The sequence below is a fragment of the Dioscorea cayenensis genome, chromosome 14, assembly GCF_009730915.1.
Source record: "Dioscorea cayenensis subsp. rotundata cultivar TDr96_F1 chromosome 14, TDr96_F1_v2_PseudoChromosome.rev07_lg8_w22 25.fasta, whole genome shotgun sequence".
NCBI classification, from domain to species: domain Eukaryota; kingdom Viridiplantae; phylum Streptophyta; class Magnoliopsida; order Dioscoreales; family Dioscoreaceae; genus Dioscorea; species Dioscorea cayenensis.
The window spans coordinates 12824969-12839450 of NC_052484.1; the positions used below are offsets into that span (position 1 = coordinate 12824969).

General features: G+C 30.9%; 1 protein-coding gene and 1 pseudogene across 2 annotated transcripts; both read right to left on the minus strand.

Annotated features, from left to right (window-relative positions):
- Window positions 1–3001: 3001 nt before the first annotated feature.
- Window positions 3002–6333, minus strand: LOC120275188. Of its 2 annotated transcripts, none has more exons than XR_005541078.1 (3): window positions 5453–6333; window positions 3893–3980; window positions 3002–3203 (listed from the first exon to the last, which is right to left on the minus strand). XR_005541078.1 is itself a non-coding variant. In XM_039281709.1 (3 exons), exons 1-2 carry the CDS (start codon window positions 6201–6203, stop codon window positions 3952–3954), a joined length of 780 nt encoding a protein of 259 aa, XP_039137643.1. In that variant the 5' UTR covers window positions 6204–6333; the 3' UTR covers window positions 3005–3203; window positions 3908–3951. The 2 variants fall into 2 exon arrangements, 1 of the variants encoding a protein (XP_039137643.1); XM_039281709.1 differs by having other exon boundaries at window positions 3005–3203; window positions 3908–3980.
- A 4205-nt stretch (window positions 6334–10538) lies between these two features.
- On the minus strand, window positions 10539–14191 carry LOC120275187 (annotated as a pseudogene).
- Between the last annotated feature and the right edge of the window lie 291 nt (window positions 14192–14482).

A 14482-nucleotide genomic window follows, 5' to 3' on the forward strand; every position in this document is an offset into this window, starting at 1 on the left:
TGTGAAATTAAATCTATGTAAAAAGAAAAGGTATTACAAATTATGTCAATTGAAACACGTGATTATTTTAGAATTTCATACATTTTTAATCTGGTGAGCTATGAATAATTTTTAATGAGGTTTGAAACCAGACACTACTTTTAGTTAGTGTGTTAAACAGTACTGTAGTTTTTACTAAATATATTTCTTACTATAGTTATCTAAATATTATTATACAGAAGATAAAGATAAAATGTAAATATAAATTTTATTGTATTTCCCAAAAACTTAAAGAGGCTTTTTTTAAAAAAAATTTCAATAATTCAAAACTACCGAAATATGGGATAGGATCTTATTTGTATGAGTTATAAATCTTATATTATAATATACTTTATATGGAGCACATCACACAGATTTGTAGCATTGCAATCTTTTCACTATCATTTTTAATAGAGAAAGGTTGGGTTGTTCACTTTGTGAATTATATATAAATTTTAACTTGATAAAATAAATTCAACACATTTTATATGTTAGTTTATTTATATAGACTACACCCTCCGTTCCTAAATACATGTTGTTTTAAGAAAAAAAATTTATTCCAAAATAGTTGTCACTTTACAATATCAAGGCAATATTTATTCTTTTTTCCAATTTTACCCATCTTCAATTTCCTAAGTTATATAAATGAAGAGAGTAATATTTATAGTCCCAAGAAAAATATATGGTTTCAAGAAAGGGATAGTTTAGTAATTTGGTTGTTTTTTATGTTACTCCCTCCATTCCTATTTATCTGTCACAAATCTATATTCTTTTTTATCTGTCATTTTCTAACATTAAAAAGCATTTATTATTGTAATTACCCTTAACACTCTATTCAATTCTCTTCTTCAAATTAAATAAGAGAGAAATTTGAATATATAAATTAGGGGTAATTTTGGAAATGTAACTAATTTTTTTATAAAATTTTGTGAAATAACTAAGGGGTTGTTTGGTTTTTTTTTTTCTGTTTTTTGTTTTTGTTTCAATTTTGTTTCGTTTTTGTTTTGTTATCAATTTTTTGAAAACAAAAATATATTTGGATACAAAAGTTGTATGTTTTGGAAAGCAACAAACACAAAAGCATAAAAAATGTATTGTAAAATTTTGTACTTTTTCTTAATTTATGTTTTTTATGATTTTTATATTTTTTAATATTAGTACACGAAATTAAGTTGTATTAATAAACAAAAAAAATTATATATATATTTATAAAAAAATATAAAAATAATAAGATGCCAATACTTTATAAAATTCTATTAGTCACGACAAAAAAAAGGAAAACATGATATATATAAATCTTTTGTGATAATTAGAAAATATTTTTAAAAAAAAAACTTAAGGAGATTTTTCAATAAAAATATCAAATCTCTGACCATCTTTAACTCAATTATCCTAACTATCTTAAAAAAATTACAAATAAATCTCAAAAAAGAGATGTGAGAAAATAAATTTTAAGATAGAAAAAAACCAAGAAAAAGTTATGAAGATTAGTTGGCACGTTTGTCTAAACCATTAATGTTTATGAGGAAAAAAAACAGTAATTAATATCCTTAATGGGCTATGTTTTGGAAATGTAAAAATTGTGTTTTTACTTTTTTTTGAAAACATGAATGTTTTCAAAATTTTTGGAAACAAAAATAGCTTACCAAACCTGTTTTTCTTGTTTTGTTTTCAAAATTTGGAATTGACAATAAAAATAAGGATTTGACAACAATCCCAAACGACCCCAAAGTTTATTGGTATGTGAGATTCGACTAATCATGACAGATGAAAAAGAATGGAGGGAGTAAAGTTTAGATAATTTAACACTATCGTTAATTCCTATGCAACATCCTTAAACGGTATGTATTTAGGAACGGAGGGATTAGATAGATTGAACCAGCTGCCAAAACCATTTAGTTCAAATGGTTAATCGTACCAAAATAAAATCTTTCGTGTGCGCGCTTAGTGATGAAGGTTCCAACTATAATAAAACAATTAATCAATGGAAATATTCTAGCAGTTTCCGAACTATATACATAGGCATCTCTACTAGGCACAGTTTATTTGTATTAGAAGTAACACATCTTCAAGTCCTCTTTAATTTAATTTAATTTTATTTTTATGAAAACTGAATAAATCAAGTACGGGATTACACAAACGTAGAATTTCTGTGTATAATGTGTCATTAACTCTTTAATTTCATTGGTACACATCATTTTCAATCAAATTTTTATATGTTTTAACCTTAATTATAATATAGATAAATTTTTATGTTCTAATAAATAAATAATCACTTTTTTTACTTATAATCATGGAGAGATATATTGTTAATATCATTTCTATTTCTTTGAAACATGGGTAAAAATGGCATCTACAGATGACAAACTTTGTTGGTATTGTAAGAATGGAATTATTCTTTCCCTTGTTCATAACAAAAATTTAATTTTCTAAATTTTCAAAAAAAAATTTGTATTATAATTATGCAGTACAAAACAACCATATAACTGTTAATAACCTAAAAAAAATGATCAATTCACGAGTTTTTATTACCATCAGACTGCCATAAAGAGGAGATTACTAAAATGCAATATGAAAAAACATCGATGTGAAACTTTCATATTCATTTTCATAGAAATGGTCCACATAAAAAATAAGACATAAATACATAAAAATGGGAAGATCTGCTTGCACATACTTATATATATATATATATGAACAAGCCACGGGTAGCTGCGCATATATATATATATATATCCATATGAATATCATATTTACATGATGCCCTTACATTTTCATTCTGAACTCACTACTAAGAATATACTAATGAAGTCATGGTAAAACAATATTTTCAAATATGATTTCTATAGACAGGTATACACAAGTATGCACTTTTATTATTATATATATATATATGTGCAAAATCCTCAAAAATCCACTCTGAATCAAGCATCAAACAAACAAACAAATTAAAAAAAAACAGGCATCATCCAAAGAAAGCTAAATTAAGTTTGAGATTGTACTCTTTTTCCAACAAAAAAAAAACTTAAGATTAAACTGACTGTATGTTTAAAGCATGAAAAAGCATGAGCTGTTAACAGTAGTACCCAGACACAAAATATGAGCAGAAATTGGAGAATTCACGGATGCCATTAATAATGAAATTTAAGGTTCATGCCACCTTAATCTTCTCCTTTTCTTCCCACCTGAGATGAAATCAATTTGTCAAAAACAGTTGGATAAGTCAATTGCGTATTAAAAAAACTAAAACTAATTAACATGAAATGTATCACACCAAAAGGATAATAATTAGGATAAATCCATCTATATATATATATATGAGGCAGTGTACTGGGAAGATTTGCAACTATTTTGGCTCCAGGGACCTAAACGTGTGTTCAAAAACTGTTCAGGGACCATTATTGCACTTAGGAGTGACAAATATATGCAAATTTAAATTTATGATTTTTTTTTTAAATCCTACATTATGATCAAGCTGAACTTGATTTCAGCGATTCTCATTTTCATTGTTTAGGTCTTAATTAATAATCACATTTTGCTAGTATAATTAATAAAATGAAGTATTAAAATGATCAATGTCAGGACATTTTAAAAGAAGCAAGAATGCACTTTGTTTGTTCTTGATCTGTTTACCTTTGCACTTTGTTGGTTTAGCATTTCAATTAAACATTAAATAAGATTAATCATAGTGGCAATTATAAGGCTTAAAGGTTTACAATTATGATGCATATACAGAAGATCAGATACATAAAATTATCTTTTAAGTCAAATGATGATAAAATCATTTAAAAAAAACTTCTCTATAGCTTATGCCAACTAAGGAAACAAGAAACAGATCAGATATCTATAAACAGAAAAACAAAGAAAAGTTTACTAGAACATGTGAAACCTCAATACACCATGGTGCAAAAATGATGAATAATAAGCTTCGGATCACATCAGTATGCTCCGTTTCTTTCGATCTGAGGCGAAATCATGGTACATGCCAAAAAACAGTAGATATGTTCATTAGATAATGAGTCATTAAATCATGAAGAGTTGAAGCTTAAGACAATAAACTTGAAGACTTTGGATACTTAAAAAAATAAATGGTTTTGGTTCACTAACAAATAATTACAAAGAAACAAAGAAGCGGGCTTTGGTTTGTTGGAGATAAAAAGTGAGCTGAGTCACTTAGATCCTCGGCAAAGCAGAGACAAAGGACTGGAGAAGGCGGCTGAGCGTGTGATGGGATAGCATAGCCGCAAGTTAGAGTAGTGTGGGCTACGGCTGAGGGCTTTGCACTTGCGCAATGGGATATTGAGAGGAGTCAACACTATGTACTACTGTATGCACCACATGCATAGGAAGAAGATAGTCTGCATGTGTTTTCATGCTAGTTTCTTAGCTTACTTTCTAGCCTACTTTTATGTCTTGTTTGAGAAAGCTCAGCCGGATGAAACTGAATAAAGAGAAAGCCCGGGTAAGCTTCATGGTGACTCGTGCTGTGGACTGATGTGTTTGGTTTTTTCTACTTTATCTTTCTTTATTTAACTATGTTTGTTGAGTGTTGTGGTAGACTTGTAGTTCATGCATGGTTGCTTTGTGTTTGTCTTTTTGCTATTTGGTGTGACTAAAGATACCCAGTCACATTCAAGTTTCTGTATCTCTTCTTCTATAGTTAAGTGAAATGCAAAAGTGAAGGGATCTAAGAGGTTTTGAGGTTCTTTTCTGGGCTCCCAATTCCTAAACTTTGTTCTACAGTTTTGTGTGTTAGCCTTGCAATAAGGGTGCTTGTCTTTTGCTTAATCTAGAAATTAGTCAAGTTTAAAGTTTCCAGTTCAAAGTTGTTGTTTTCTCTCTTGAACTGCTCTTCACCTCTCTTCATTCTTATTAAACCAACGATCTCACCGGAGAAGTCATCATCCTCTTAAATTCTCAAACATGGTTCACTAACAAATAATTAAATACAATCACTGTGGTGGTTACTTGAAATGACTTCTGTTTAGGAATAATCATCTTATCAATTAGAGCACAAGCACCTTATTAGAAAATGAGTGCTGTCACTAACAGAATTTGCTTATTTATGTGCCAACTCTACAAAGCTATAATTTCCTTTAAAAAAAATCGACAAAGCTATAATCAAGATCTTGCTTCACAATGTTAGCATAGAAAATGAAGAGGAATACAGAATGAAATCTCTAACAGAAATATATGGTGGAATATATGTTAATTAAATTTCTCATACACTAGACTTTACAAAAGTGAATTTGCAATTCAGTGCACAACTCTGGTTATCAATTCATTATCTAGATTATGTATATAATAGTATTCCGGCATCCAAGACAAACATACATTAATTAATTAAACCATATGAATGCAGATAAACAATGTACATAATTTATATATAGAAAAAGTGAACTTCAAAAGGAAAGAAAAAAAAAAGCAACAAAACCTGATTTCTTTGCAGTTTCAATGAGTAAATCCAATGTCTTCCTCATCAGAAGAGTCCAATGAGATAAAGCATAGTTCTGAAACTTTGCCCACTCCTTCTCCAGCTTTTCTGCCTTCAATGGGTCAATCATGTCCACCATTTTGCTCCCCTGAAACACATATGGAAAACCACTGCTACACTGTTCTACAGCCCTTGTTAAACAAGGAAACCTCTTCTCATTCTCATTGTCATTCTCTTTCTCTTTCTCATTCTCTTTCTTATTCTCTTTCTCATTCTCTTTCTCTTTATACCAAATTTTCCGAGAGAGCTCATACAACTCAAGCTCAAAAGGATCATTTCTGGAAGGGCCTTCACCCAAAATTTTCTTCAGATATTTTCTCCTCATATTTCTCAATTTATGAAAGATTTGTTGCTTTTCATACTTATCACTCAAATGAGGTGACTTCTTCTTCATGTAGTCAAGTAAAGAATCCAAACTATGCTTACCATGCAATTTGAATTCAGGAGCTTTCTTTCTCTTATATCGCTCACAAACATTGAGTAAATCAAGCTCCTCTTGCACACTCCATATCCTAGCAAACTTAGATCTCTTGCTGTCAGAACTCTGGGTCATATTTACTTGTTCAATTTGTTCTTCTTCCATTCCTCGTTCAACAATGGCTTCTTGCTTAAGAGCCATCTTCTTCTTTCCTTTGTCTGATGTGAGTTGAGAATGAGGTGGTTCTGTATCTCTAGTGATTTCCTCCGCCATGGTTCTTTGTCTGATGAGGTTGAGAATGGTTTTCTCTTGGAAATGGTGGAAGCTGGAAAAGATATAGAGAGAATGAGTGAGGAAGCGCGGAGAAGAATACGAAATGAAAGGGTTGGGCGTTTCGAGGAGAGTTTCGACTTTTTGTGTGGCTTTTGGGATATGGAGCTTCTTTTATGGTGTTGGAATTGGAGAGCTAGCTAGGCTAGGCGGCGTACTCAATTATGGCCATTTATTGGGTGCATGTAAAAACTCTACAAAAAGCACAACCTTATAACTTTATTTAAGTCCAAAGAAACTTAAGAAAAAAAAATTTTAATAAAATTTTGAACATATTTTTTAATTTTAAATGATTATAATTCAAATTATAATTTTCTTATAATTATTATTGGTTTATATAAAATTTTTAAATTTTGATTATTATAGAATATAATTATCATTCTTTTAAAATTTAAAATCCAATGCCACAAAAATGAAAATGAAATGAAATATCCCATATGAATTGATCTTAATAAAGCTCAGATTTTCATTTATATTTTTAATTATATTTTAAATTTTATGAAGAATACAAGTGTAATTTTAATAAAATTCTAAATCAAACGAAATGTTCAATATTGGTTTTTATTTGAATTTTAATACTATCAAAGTTTGGATTTAATTCAGATTTTTGAAATTCAAATAATGATTAAATAACTTTGCCATTCAAAGTCTGAATATTTTAAAAAGATCAATATAAACATAAGGAAAAAGAAAAAGAAATCTATATAATAGAGTCAACATAGAGCAAGAGGGGATAGATTATATCAACAGAAAATCTATGCATAGATATAACAAAAAGTTAGTAAGAGGATGGTAAATGGTTGCCTCAGCCCAGATTCAAAGCAAAACCAATTTTCTCAGTCTTCTCCGAATCTCCATTAAGCTTTCCAAAATGCATTGGGGTGTATTAGCGGGTCTTATTATGGCGCGCAATTTTAATTATTCATCAAATATATTATTTTTTAAGCACCTGAACACATATCCCGAGACGAATTGGGTTAAGTGGATTTTAAAAAATACAATAAATAAAAAATGAATAATGAATAAATAATAAATAAATAAACAAAAAGTATAAATAAAATAAAAAAAAAGAATTTCAAATTTCAAATTTCAAATTTGAAATTAATTAAAATTTGATCCTATCCTCCGTTGTGATCTTACGTGGAGGGGATTATGATAAGGATGAGAGAGATCTTTTAAAAACGCATGACGAAAAAAAAATAAATAAATAAAAGAAGAGAGGAAATGGACGAAGGAGAAGGTGCAGATCTCTTTCCATCTCCCCATATTCACATATACACACTACACTAAAAAATAACTTTGGAGACGGTTTTCAAGACCTATAGAGGCGGTTAAAACCATCTCTATAGCTTTAGCGGTGAATTTTTCACCCACCTCTAAACCGGCTCGTATTAAGCCGGTTTGATACAATCGTTGGGAGTAAATTAACAGCTAAGGAAGTGATTTTTAGAGGCGGTTATAACCGCCTGAAAAAATATTTTACTTATAGAGGCGGTTATAACCGCCTCTACAATTAATAAGACCAACTATTTCATATAGTTTTAGAGACGGTTTTAACCTCCTCTACAATTAAAATTTTAAAATTATAGTAATAGTTTTAGAAGCGGTTATAACCGCTCTACAATTAAAAATTTTTAAAAAAATAACAACACTTATACTTTTTAGAGGCGGTTATAACTGCCTCTACAATTAAAATTTTAAAATTATAATTATTGTTTGAGAAGCGGTTATAAGCCCCTAAAAAACATGCCTAATAATTAGTTTTTAATTAAATATATATTATTTAATCAATTAAAAACATGCTTTTTAATTAATTAAAAACTCACATTTTTATTACAAAATAAAATATTGAAATACACATAAATTCGGGGGTTTTTGTCAAAATAAACTAGCAATTCAACTCACTAGCTTAAAAAGAAAAATAAAATACGAACTCTGAATTCTCTGATAAACAAACTCTATTAAACCATAGCCCAAGTGTTTGGAATCTCTGGATTAGAAACCTAAAACATGTTATAGATTATGGTTCACATAAAAATATTGCTTAGTTTAGCACGACAACTGATATTTTAAGAGAGAATTGCCAAAAAAAAACAACCAATTGATTCATTAGTTCTCAAGCTCCATGACTCAATAGTCTATTTCTTCTCATAGTTGCCATCAAGCTCCTTCTTCAACTGCAATGAGACTTCATCATTCACATCATCATCACCCTAATCATCCCACTCTGCAAAATTTATGCAAAATGATGCTTACTTATTCCAGGCAACAAATTCAGAGTAGCTACTTGTTTTTTATCATTACTTCATCATAAAAGTCAGTAACAAGAAGTTAAATGGTTGCCAATAAATATAATGTTCAGTTGATAGGCTTTGGAATAACAATTGTGCAAACATCAATACAAGATAAAATTCGGACTGCCATAGAAATTGGGGAATCAATAAGAACAATATACGACCATAAATCAATCAGTTCAAAGATTACATTCTGACTGCAATAACAATACCAAATCAGAAAACCAAGTTGATAAAGAAAAAGTTGAAAACCAGAACACATATCAACAAGTTCAAAGATATATTTCCACTGGAATAGGAACTTGACACTAAAGAATTAACAATTTATAAAACACAAAAGATTACATTTTCACTACCATTAACAATACCAAATCAGAAAACCTTGTTGACAAACAAAGAGAGAGTTAAAATCAAGAACACATATCAACAAGTTCAAAGATAATATTTTGACTGCAATAGAAACTTGGCAATGAAGAACAACAACAAATAAGAGCACAAAGATCACATTTTGACCATATTATGAATACCAAATACAATAATCAACCAACAACAAACAGAGAAACTTGAGAATAAAAAACAGCTGAGGATCTATTTTGATAACAAGCACATCATAGTTAGTTAAAAAAAAAAGCATTATCATTCTCATTTCTTTTAACAATGTTGGGTATTGATAGCAGGAACAATGTGTGGTTTATTTGTTTAGCAACATTATCAATCTCTAATTCATGTTTGTGGAGTACCTGTGGAGGAGGTGACTGCAGAAAAACATGGGCTTTTGATCATATGTGTGACTGCAATAGTGGATATAGCAACTTGTTGAGCATTTCCAGCTTTCCTGTTTAAATATGCATGTCATTAAATAGAAGTTGATGAGTCAATCAATTACTCCTTGAATCAAATAATTTGACATGTTGGCTAATAAATGAAAACCTGAAAAAGTTTTTAGCCTTTGAGTAATCACTTTAAATATATGCATGAATGTCTTTCTATCTCAAAGTTAATATAAAAAAAAAACTTTTTCAAATATCATCAATCTAAATATATATATATATATATATATATATATATATATATATATATATAGACACCCACCATGATTATATATCTACCTACACAAGTTGTTTAAGTGATCACAATGGATGTCATTTCTGCAGCAAATCAATTCATGAGGTAATTTGCAATCTTATAGTGATATTTTCTAATGTGTATAATTATTGGAATTATTGTTGTTTATTTGAAGATTCTCACTCTCATGCATTTATATACATGCACATGGACAACAAGACAATTTTTTCAAGTTACTTTTGAATTTCTGAATAAGAGAAAGTGCAATTGACAAGCAAGATGTTGATGTCTCACTAAAATTAGTTTTACAATAACTGATTCAATAGTTTGGTTCCCTAATTTATCTCATTTTGGTATTGAATTTTAATTCATCCAAACAAACTCTGATTTCTTATTGTGTCTTGTGTTTGCAGATAAGATCCTGCAAATTACAGGAAGTTTCTTAGACTTTTTATTATCTAAAATTTTAAAGCATTCTTTCGTCTGCAGCTAATGGATAAAAGAATATATGAAAACTACATAAAGCCTAGCTTCTCATGGATTTAGGTAGATGATTATCTGGCTCCACAACTCTTCTTTAAAAATATAAAAAAAAAAAGAAAAGAAAAAAACTGTCTCCAAATGAGTACCAATGAGGTATAAGACAACCTTATTATATTTGACACTAATTTTAGAGTTCGCCATGTTTATAAATATTACACATTACTAATTTACCATTGTGCAGTCCATAAAGGGTGTATAGGAGGAACATTATCTTCATCTGGACAAATGATGCATGGCGCAGCACCTGAAAATAAAAATGAAAAGATGTAGGTGCATGCAAGAGTAGCATGTAATGATTCAGAGGGGAGAAATGCTGAGGATGATAAATAGTAAATTATGTGTGAACAAGGAAGCTGAATATTACTTGAGGCAAAATTTAGCCGAAGTTTATTCCTTGTGCCAAAGGAAGTTCACTCCCCTAATTGATTGTACCATTTAGAACGTCGCACGTCACATGTACTATTTCCATGAGTCACTTTCTACTTCATGGCCACTGCCAGTGGCCTTTTCACCACCAAAAGCATCACCAATTTTAGCACCTTTTGTAGGAATATTTACATTCACAATGGTGCAATCACTTCCAAGTGGTCTGCATATCACACAAAACACAATAGAATCAGTGGAGAGGAGAAAAATGGCAAGCTTTCTAATGGACCTGTGCAATTAAGATGAAAACTATACCACTTTATTCTTTTCCAAGGGCAAAAACAAATTTAGATTTTAGATTCCAAAATATAAATAACAGATACTCATGCTAATGATAATGATAGCATACTTGCATACATACAAAGCAACAAAGATAATCTTTTATACTAAGAAAAAATAAAGATTTCTTTTTCAAGTTAAAAAATTTCTTTTTTTCCTTTTTCTGCCCCACTGCTTTTTTTTTAACATACACCTTAAAACTAGAATCCAAGACAATAAAAGCTTACAACAAAAGATGAAAGACAAGACAATACAAGTTCATTCATATGTGCTATGTCTCATAAGTGATGGCCAAAGACAGCACTCACAGTTGTACTTACCCAATCCACTTGAATATTATCTCTGGTTTGCGTGTAAATATGGAGCAGCTTAACCCTTGTGATACTGAGTTGTCTATCTCAATTGATTTTTTTAAAGTCTATAGAAGAAAGAGATCAAGTGATATTAATTCATTTATCATACAGGATTATTAATGACAGGCATAGGTACAAGCAATGATTATGATAGACAAATAAAAGGAGGACAAATATGAATGAAAATCATAGAAAAAGAAGAGCACCCACAAGTTGGGTTCATTGCCTTAAATTTCATGACATAGAGGACCGGAGCAAATAATTCCTCCATAACAACAGGTGCATCTGAAGAAATCTCCACAATTGTGGATTGAACAAAGTTACTCTCTCCCTCTATAACGGATCCTCCAAACAGGATCTTCCCTCCCTGCACAAAATGGGTTGAGTAGCATGGTCATACTTTTAAACAAAAAAAAAATTACAAACAAAGTAATGGTGAAGATGAATAAATACTGGTATTGATAAAAATCTTAAAATCCACAGCATACTTCTAGAAGAAGATACCTATCCTTACAAGTAAACAACTATTTTACTATCAGCAAGCATATGATACTTGTAGGTCATAAAAAATTAGTATATATAAAGAGAGTATACAATGCAACATTCGGAGTTTGTTTATGAACATATTGACAACAACAATAATAATAATCCAAATGAAAGAAAATAAAAGATGCATTTTTAGTATCAAGATATCCGCTATACCTGAGATTTAATAACTTCAATACCCTTGACGTAGTTTTCTTTTGAAGCAGGATTGTGTAATGGTCCTAACAGGGTACCTTTTTTTCTAAAGGATCACCAATCTTCACTTGCTTATAAACACCAATCAGTTGATCAAATACAGTTTGATAGATGCTCTCATGAAGAAGCTGCATCAAAAGAAAAAGAGATTATTCAAAACTAGTTTTGTAATGAGGCAAACCAGTATGGCCAATAAATGGATTATTTTCCAACCGTACAGAAAGTTGAATGTTAGCATCATTCATGACAATTATAGCATGATTTCCACTAAGTTCAAGTAAGCATTTTCCAAACTGCTCATTGACTATCTGTTGAACCATCTGCCTAACCTGTATGATAATACAGCGAATGATATTAAATGTGTACAATAGGATTAAAATATTTTGCACAGAAAGAGTCTAAAAATCTTAATACCAACAAAGAAAAATATGATTCTAAACGATTTAAGGGAATGATAACTAATCTATAATGGAGATAAAGACAAGCCGTTATAAAAACAACAAATAGGATCAACCTTCTGATCTTCATGGGAATAGTTTTCAAGTGATAATGCATGTTGATGACTCACACATTTGTTGAAGCCATTACATAAGGAATCACCAGACTTAAAAAAAAAACAATATGCCATTATGGCAATAATGGCACTAATTGAAGATCTGGCAGGAAGACATGGCAAAGTTAATTTTAGATTTTAAATCCTAACTAATTCTTTCTTTTTATTAATTATGTTTCTGTGGTTGATGACTCAATGTAACTTTGCAAAGATGCTAGAAATGAGTAAATTACTCTTCGTGGCTTGAGTAAAAGAATTAATATAACAAGATTATGGCTTGAGGATAACAAATGAGACTGCATGAACAAGTTGAAAGGGATTCAAAAATTCAATACCTTGGAACTTCCAGTAAATGAAACCAGAGGTATCCATCTGTCACAAGCTATTGCTTGACCCATTTCAGCCCCTCCACAGAAAGAAGTAAAAATTGCACCAGGTAAATTGTTCTTCTCCAGAACACCAGCAATAATCTCAATCACTGCAATTGTGATTAAAGGAGTTGTTGGTGCACCATTCCTGCAATGCATAATATGAACAAATTCCATATGCATATTATCACATCATGGCTCACTAAAGAATATAAGCACAATGATAATTCTTTCTAGTTGTATAAATATGATCAAAATTAAGTATATATGATCTGTAAGTTCGTTTGTAGGCAAATACAGACATAGAAAACATTGGAATCAAAGATAAATACGATGGATTCTCGTCAAGATGGAAAGAAAGCCTAGAAATGGTTGAGCTCCCTAGAACCCAGAAACATCTAAAATATTACCATCAACACTTTATGTATGAAATTTTAAGTTTCATGAAGGATAATTATATTTCAATAAAAAAATGTAGATAAGGGCTAGTTATAAGAAATCTTACCAAATAGACATATGTATATATAAATTCAACTCAGAAATTAATAACACCATCAATTTCTCAGATCAACTTATTTCTACCAAAAAAGAAGAGGATTTGCTTACCAAACAACACAGTTTCCACAGACAAGTGCAATGTAGGCATTCCATCCTATAAGAACAGCATCTCTTAAACTGCAGCATTAGTGATCAGAAGAAAGTAGTGTTAACTTACCAAGAATAACACATGGAAAATTAAAAGCTGTTATAACTCCTACTATTCCCAGCAGATTCCAAACCTGAAGCACAAGACAAATATTACATAACAAAGGGGTACAATATTATTTACTCGTTTATAGCCAAAAAGGGATGGCAGACTTTGATATTCCAAAGCAAAAGGATTAACAAATTCCCACCTCCAACATCATATGATTTTGACCTGCACACACCACCAAAAATCATAAGATTATCTACTTGGACATTGAATATCTTTGTAAGAAGAAGAGGGAGGAGAAGAGAGAAGAGACCGAGGAGGGGGAGGTCCTTGTCATCAAGTTCCGGAGCAATGAGGCTGTCGATGATGGCAATAGCGTCGGGGAGTAGATTGGTCTTCACTTTGAGCTCAAGTAGTGATCGGAGGGCTTTGATGTCATCTGGATCAGAGGTGAGGTGGTCTTCGAGTGCGCGGACTTTCTCATCGTCGATGAGGGATTCCGGGAAGGTCTCGAACTGAGAGATGGGGACGGCTACGAGGGCTGGCTTGAGAGGTCGGCTAACGAGGGCAGCGAGGAGAAGAGCAGCTGCCGCAGCCGCGGAGGAGGTTTGGGGAGGTGGGCACGAGGAGAGGGCGGAAGAATTAGGGCGAGAGCGTGAGAGAGAGAGAGAGAAAAAGAGAGAGAGAGAAAGAGAGAAAAGAGTGGTTTAATTATTTTTTATTTTTTAAAACAAATTTTGTGTAGAAGGGTTTAATTAAACCGGCTCTAAAAACATGAAAAAGAAACCCTATTTTATTATAGAGGTGGTTTTTTTAAAACCCTCTATTTGATTGTCTCTAAAGCCTAAAAATGGTGTAGTGACATACGTATATAAAAAAAATTCTCGTTACTTGTCACCGCTGCGT